This window comes from Bison bison, unplaced genomic scaffold (assembly GCF_000754665.1).
Source record: "Bison bison bison isolate TAMUID 2011002044 unplaced genomic scaffold, Bison_UMD1.0 scf7180017864524, whole genome shotgun sequence".
Taxonomy (NCBI): Eukaryota; Metazoa; Chordata; class Mammalia; order Artiodactyla; family Bovidae; genus Bison; species Bison bison.
In genome coordinates this window covers 1,363,939-1,371,369 of record NW_011495075.1, presented here as the reverse complement: position 1 = coordinate 1,371,369, position 7,431 = coordinate 1,363,939, and the positions used below count along the sequence as shown (strand labels likewise).

Sequence of the window (7,431 nt, the reverse complement as noted above, 5' to 3'; positions counted from 1 at the left end):
TCACATCTGGAGCGCCAGCCGTGGAGGGGCCGCCCCGCCCCGTCCCCACGCGGCGTCAGCTAAGGACCTGCGTCCTGGCTTTGAAGCCTGGCTTGGACACTCACTGAAATCTGGGGCCTTGGAAAAGTTAGGGCTTCTGGGTCTTGGTTCCATTCCTTGTAAAGTGGGTGTTACAGGCATCCCTGCCTCACAGGGTTACTGAGTGGTGGTCAGAGGATGTACTTAAAGCACTAAGCTCCGCAAAGGCTTGAGGTTTGCCCACTGCCGTCAGCACACCATCACCCGACCCTGGGGGGTCTGTCTTATTTCTAAAGGCTTCCGGGGAGACGGGCTTCAGCCGCTTACAAACTGAAAGAGAACTGGGAAGTTTTCCCTGAGTCTAATCTGGCCCTGGTGGAAGTCTGCTTTCTCTAATGGAAACACAAAGCCACTTGCTTGCATTACCTTGAGAACGGTGTTATCAGCTTGGAAGGCGATACCTTCCATCCAGGGACCCAGCTTTCCTGCTCTGGGCTGTCTGCTCAGCCTTGACGCAGGACCCAGCCTCCACCTTGTAACCCAGCACACATGGGCTCGGGCGCTGCCGGGGGCTGGGGCCTAGGACCCGGAGCCCTGAGGAGTGCACTCAGAGGGCGCCCCCGACGGGTTCATATTCCCTAGTACCTCAACACCATCGCCAACCTGAGACATGTTCGGGTCAACAAGGAGGGGATCGCAACCTTTGGCCTGGAGCTGGACCTCAAGAGTCCTGAGAGCAAGATTTACCTGTACAAGGTGAGTCTGGGGGGGCGTCAAGGAGGGGGTCTGGCAGGGGAGGATGGGGGCGAGCAGCGGCGAGAGGGACGCTGAGGACACAGGCGATATGCCCTGCGCCCTGTGGAGCCCCTTCTGCTTTGCTGCGGTCAGGGTGTCCAGCCAGGGCACTGGGTCAAAAGAGAGTTCTTAGAAGTGCACCCCTCGCCTCTGAGCGCTCTCTCCAGACACACCTCTGCGTGGGCCCCACGAGGAGTGACCCGTCAACCAGGTGGGGGTGGGGCAGGGATCCCGAGGGGCTGGGCTGGGGTGTCACACTTGCTGGCTGTGTGACCTCAGGCAGGACGCTTACCTCTCTGTGCTGGCAGCCTCGTTCGTGGCATCAGCATAATGCAGGACCGGTCAGTCTCTTGGGGCGTCTAGCTGATAAATGAGCATGCGCGACGCCCCTCCCCCAGCTCTCCCTCCTGTGCACCCTTCCCTGCCTCTCACCAGCCTCACCTCCTTCCTCTGCCCCTCTGTCCACCGTGGCCTTCCCCGCCATCCGCATGGCTAACTCCTCCCTACGGAGACTCCCTGGCCCCCCATGTAGTGCTTTAAAAAAAAAAATTTATATTGAGGTACAGCTGATAATGGGCTTCCCTGGTGGCTCAGATTAAGGTAAAGCGTGTGCCTGCAATGCGGGAGACCTGGGTTTGATCTCTGGGTCAGGAAGATCCCCTGGAGAAGGAAATGACAACCCACTCCAGTATTCTTTCCTGGAGAATCCCATGGACAGAGGAGCCTGGTAGGCTCCAGTCCATGGGGTCGCAAAGAGTCGAACACACCTGAGCGACTGAGCAGGCGTGCCTGTACCCAAAGTGGAAAACAGAGGATCGCCTGGTACAGAGCAGCTCTAAGTGTCTGGGTGTGTGACCCACCCCCTGGGCTGCACTGTCCGTCGCTAGCCTGGGAAAGATCAGAATTCCAAGTAGTGTTTCTACTGAACCTGCATCGCTTTCGCACCAAAGTCAGAAAATCACCAGGCGCGCCGTGGTGGGTCAGGGATGACCAGCAAGGAGCCAGTCTATCCAGGGCTTGGCTGAAGTGGGCGTGTGCACGGGCCGCTGGTAGTACTCTGGTTCCTCATGAATGAGAACACGGGGGACCGGCCACCCTGCTGCCTCCCTGCCCTGCTCGGGAAGGAGGTCCACGGCCCGCCCCCCTGCCGACTCAGCACTCTCTCGGGTGTCTCTTGCATAATGCCGACAGATCGTTTACTCCGTCTCAGAGCCACGGATATTCCTAGAGCATTTATTTCCCTCCACCACACGCTCGGCCTCCTCCCTGCCCCTCTCCCCACCCCTCGTGGTCCCGCAGTGTCGTTTGGTGCCAAGGCCAGTGAGGAGCACGGCTGGTCGTCCGCAAGCAGGATGGGGGCAGGAGGAGCCGTGGACCCACGGAGGCCCTGCGCCCCCCTTTTCCTCCCCTGGCCCCAGGATGGCGAGATGGTCCCCTATGGCTTCGACAACGAAACCAAGCACTGTCTGCGGCGTCTGGGGAAGCACTACCAGTTCCAAATTCAGGACCTGCAGCCGGAGGACGCCGGCATTTACCAGGTCCGGGTGGAGGATGCCCACATCTTCACCACGGAGCTGGAGGCCAGCGGTGAGTGGTCTGCCCTGAGCGCCTGGGCGGGCGCCAGCGTGCCTTCCAGCGGGGCTGCTGGATGGCCGGGACGCGGCCCCCTCGCCGTCCGGGAGAGGAGCTCGTGCCCGACGGTTAAATGTTGACGATCCCTTTTCAGAAGCCGCGGTCCGCGTTCTCTTGGTGCTGGGCTGGGCGCTGAGGGTTTCAGACGTGGGCTCTCGCCCTCGCTCACGGTCCGTCCTCAGCATCCACTCCCTCTCAGGCCGGAGCTGACCAGTTCCACAGCCTCCCTTCTGAGGCATGGCCCCCTTCATGACCCCCAGCAAGAAGCTCCACTGTCCCATCCCTCCCCTCCCTGCCTGTCCCCCTCAGGAATGGTCCTTTTCTCCATCATCAGACTCTGTCCCTTTCCACCACCACCCCCTCCCCAGCACCTGGCAGCTCAGGGCATTGGAGGGCGCTGACCCCTAGGGTGGGGGGAGCTTTCTGCAGATAAACCATGGAGGATGAGGCTGAGTCAGGCTGAAAAGGGGTGAGACCTCCAGGTGGCCCGGCGCTGTGCACAGGGAAGGGGGCAGGGCCCTGGGCTCAGCCAGGCCTGCCTGTGAATTCTGGCTGGACCACCTCTTAACTGCGGGAGCCATTTAGCATGTAAAGCCTCAATTTTCAGACCTCATGGAGGGTAACAGCAACGCCTGCCTTGGAGGTGGTTGTGAGGATTGGTCGGAAGGCAGGTATAAGGCTCCGTACTCAGCCTGTCCGTCTCCTTCCTGAACCTACCTGCCCCCGGAGAGAAGGTTCAGATTTAGAATGCCAGCCACGTCTCACTGTTCACAGCCTAATTATAACTCCTCACTTTATGTGGAGAAACTGACACCTGGGGTGAGGGGTGACCTGTCCGAGGTGAGGCAGGCAGCCGTGGCCCAGCCGGCCTGCCCCGGGCGCCCTGGCCCCCGGCGCCCCGTTCGGCTCACGCCCCGCGTCTGCCCGCAGCCATCCCGCCCCATGTGGTGGTCCCGCTGGCCGACGTCCGCTGCGAGGACGGGGGGACGCCATCTTCGAGTGCACCCTGTCCAACCCCTGCCCCAGCGCCGCCTGGAGGTTCCAGCACCAGCCTCTCCACCTCAGTGACAAGTACGAGGTGTTTGTGTCCCCGGACGGGCGGACCCACCGGCTGCTGGTGCGAGGGGTCCGCTTCTCCGACATGGGCCTCTACTCTCTGGGCACCAAGCTCCACGCCTCCAGCGCTTGGCTGGTGGTGGAAGGTGAGCGGGGACCCCCGGCTCTCCCCGCCTCGGCTGAGGCAGGCCCCAAGGCCCAGGGGGGCGGGGCTCCCTGTCAGTGCCCTGTACTGGGGACCCCTCATCCCCGGAGGCCAGAAAGGCCCCCAAGAGCCATGCTCCACGCCTGCAGTGCGGGCCCTCCACGGCGAGCCCACCCTCCCCAGCAGCGTCCGCTGCACTGGGCACAGATCCAAGGTGGCCTGGGGTCCTGGCCAGGGCTGAGGACAGTGGGCCAGGTCTACCCAGGGTGAGGAGCCCCTGGGTCAGGCCAGAGAACATCCTTAAACCCCCTTAGGGTTCTGGGTTCAAGGTGATCCCAGGAAACTAAAGTTGACATTCGTAAGACAAACAATAGAATAAGTTGATTTAAAGGGAGAAAAAAAAAAAAAAAAACAGCGAGGCAACTGCAGGTGGCAAATGACTTTTGGCTTCTGTATTTTCTCCCAAAGTCCTCCTGAACCACCGAGCAGGGTCGGGGTGGGGGCCTCGGGTACAGGACCGGGGGAGGTGGTGATGGGATGAGCCACCAGCGAGCTGGTCTGCCTGGCTTCCTCCAGAGATGGCCGGCTTGCTTCTCTGTTAGGGAAACTGAGGGTCGGGAAACTGAGGGTCAGGCAACTGGGGAAACCGCTGGGGTCTGAGAGGCGCCTCAGCCTGATTTAACAGGGCTTTTCTCTTCTCTCTCTCCGTGGGCGTGACCTCTTACCAAAGCTGGGAAGGATAAGAGCCTTCTGACTGCAAGCGCTGACCACCAGAGGCAGGCACAAGAAGGCCAGAGCCCAGAAGATTTCAGGAGCGCCCATGGGGAGGGGGATAGATCCAGAGAGCAGGGCCCCACAGGGAGCTTCCTCCAGAGAGCTGGGCTGGCCTCTGGGGCCACAGCCAGCCCAGACAGGGGCGGCCTGGGAGGGCCTGGTCACTCCTCGACGGGGGGCAAGGAGGCAGCTCACGCAGCATGGGGCCCTGGACAGGCCAGAGAGGGCTTTCTGGAAGAGGAGGGAGGCAGAGTCCCGGGTCTTGGGGTCGACCAGCTCCACGGAGGGAGAGGGGGGGACCGGAGCTTTCCGGGGGGCTCAAGAGGGGGCTTGGAATCCGGGCTGGGACTCACGGGAGGCCAACAGCGAGGTCGCAGCAGAGACGGTGCAGAGCCAATGGGAGCCTGGGAGGCAGGGTCCTGGCAGCTTGAGGCTGGAGGGCTGGGGGAGCGGGCCCCTTGGGGAGCCCAGGCTGGTCCTGCAGGGTCTGGCTTAGAAGGGCAAGGGTCAGAGATTCTGCAGGGGGAGAGCCTGGGTGAGCTGAGGGGAGGGCACGGTTTGAGTGGTGGGGTGGGGAGACGCATGGCGGGCCCAGGGTGGGGCCACAGGGCTGGCCCAGGGGGTGCTGGAGGCGACCATGGGGCAGAGGGTCCTGGAGCACTGGAGCCTGTAGGAGGACGGGGCTCTAGCTCCATGGCAGGCTGGGGCCCTGAGAAAGGGAGCGATGCTGACCACAGGGATGCAAGGGGCTCCTGGGGCTCAGGGGCATCTGCAGGCTGGCACCTCCAGGAGCCACCTATATCTGCGGGTGAAAGCTTCTTCCAGGGCCGCGGAGCTCCTGAGGCCAAAACCGGGGCAGAGGCAGATGATGGAGGCCCAGGGGGTCCCGGGGGCTGGGGAGAGGGCCCACGGGGGCTCAGGACAAGGGAGGGCCCAGAGTCCGTGGGGGCCTTGGGTGAGGTGGGCCGCAGTTCCAGCGGGACCCAGGATCCCCGGGCCTGGACTGCCGGTCGGAGGGCTCCAGGCGAGGCTGTGGGCCCAGGCCCTTGGGATGACACTGGGTCCGACCCCAGCAAAACCGGGGCCCACGGCAGGCCTGGAGTGCTGGTGGGCGGTGGGGAGCGAGGGGGTGAGGGTGGCCCCCAGGCGGCGGGGCTGACCGGGTCTGATGCTAGAAGCCACAGGCTCAGTGAGTCTTCAGGCCCTGGTGGGACCCTGGAAGACACGGACGGGTTGAGAGGCTCAGGGGCTATGGGGTCTGAGCCAGGTTTCTGGGACGGGTCCCGGAGCTCCAGAGAGAAAGCACCCAGAGGTGGGGTGGGCCACGTGGGTGGCCTCGGAGGCCCGGAGGGGATGGAGTCTGGGCTGGGTGAGGGCTCCGGGTACCCCGGGGGAGCAGGCCTGGCCTATAGAGCCGGTTTCAGTGATGGCTTAGGCGGGCCAGGAGCCGTGGGTTTCGGCCGTGCTAGGGGCCCGGGGGGAGCAGAGCCTTGGGACAGGGGTGGTGGCAGCTGGGGCTCAGAGGTACCCGGGGGCACGTGGTCTGGAGGCAGAGATGGTCGTGGTCCTGCAGGAAGGGCGTCTGAGGGACCTGAGAGCCTCGAGAGTGGTTCGGGCGGCCCAGACAGGGGCCCTGTGGGTGGGAGCAGCGTGCCTGCAGAGGCTAGGGGGGCCTCCAGAGGCTGGGGAGACAGCGGCCCTGGGGGCAAGTATCTTCCTGGTGGCCGGGGCCAGCCTGGGACAGCAGGGTCAGTGGGGAGAGGCGGCCTGGGGGCCTCAGCTGCAGCAGAGACTGTTGGGGAGGGACGCGCAGGGGCAGAGCCGGGGGGCTGGCGGGGAGCGGGGCCTTGGGGTCGGACTGGAGATGATGCGGGCTGCAGAGCCCTGGGGGGTCTGGGGGCTTCTGGAGAAGGAGCGGGTGAAGATGGCTCTGGGGTGTTGGGGTCTCTGCAAGCGGCAGGCCAAGTGCATGACAGGGGTGGAGCCAGAGGCCTCGGTGTGGGGGTCTCTGGAGCTGGGGCTGGTCCTGGGGGTGCTCCCGGGGGCCCCGAGGCATCAGAGTCTCACGCTGGGGTGGCCCTTGAGGGCCGGTGGGCTGATGCGTCCGGTGAACCGCTGGGCTGTGGGGATGGGTCACGCGCTCTAGGGCCTCAGTCAGTAGGAGGCACGTCAGCTTACGGAGGAGGGTCCAGGGGTCTTGGGCCTGGTGGGGTAGAGCTAGTGGGGGAGGCGGCCTTTAGAGATGGTGTGGGGGGCCCTGGAGGAAGAGGGGCAGGGGCTAAGGCAGGTCACAGGGGTGGTTTAGGGGGTTCTGGGGAGTCAGGGTCATGCGGTGAGGCAGGCTATAGAGAAGGTTTAGGGGGTTCTGGAGGAATGGGGGCAGGCGCTAAGGCTGGTTATGGGGATGGTTTAGGGGGTTCTGGAGGAATGGGGGCAGGCGCTAAGGCTGGTTATGGGGATGGTTTAGGGGGTTCTGGGGGAATGGGGGCAGGCGCTAGGGCTGGTTATGGGGATGGTTTAGGGGGTTCTGGGGGAGTTGATTCAGGGGCTAGGGCTGGTTATGGGGATGGTTTAGGGGGTTCTGGGGGAGTTGATTCAGGGGCTAGGGCTGGTTATGGGGATGGTTTAGGGGGTTCTGGGGGAGTTGATTCAGGGGCTAGGGCTGGTTATGGGGATGGTTTAGGGGGTTCTGGGGGAGTTGATTCAGGGGCTAGGGCTGGTTATGGGGATGGTTTAGGGGGTTCTGGGGGAGTTGACTCAGGGGCTAAGGCTGGTTATGGGGATGGTTTAGGGGGTTCTGGGGGAGTTGATTCAGGAGGTAAGGCTGGTTATCGGGATGGTTTAGGGGGTTCTGGGGGAATGGGGGCAGGCGCTAAGGCTGGTTATGGGGATGGTTTAGGGGGTTCTGGGGGAGTTGACTCAGGGGCTAAGGCTGGTTATGGGGATGGTTTAGGGGGTTCTGGAGGAATGGGGGCAGGCGCTAAGGCTGGTTATGGGGATGGTTTAGGGGG

The 7,431-nt window shown here is 63.4% G+C and overlaps 1 protein-coding gene across 1 annotated transcript in view; it reads left to right on the top strand.

Annotated features, from left to right (window-relative positions):
• IGFN1 (immunoglobulin-like and fibronectin type III domain containing 1) overlaps window positions 1-7,431 on the top strand; it is a 30,918-nt gene that overhangs the window by 7,704 nt on the left and 15,783 nt on the right. The window contains 5 exon segments of the mRNA XM_010831127.1: window positions 632-774; window positions 2,232-2,400; window positions 3,376-3,423; window positions 3,426-3,647; window positions 4,377-4,436. Of these exon segments, the coding sequence (XP_010829429.1) occupies window positions 632-774; window positions 2,232-2,400; window positions 3,376-3,423; window positions 3,426-3,647; window positions 4,377-4,436 (642 nt within the window).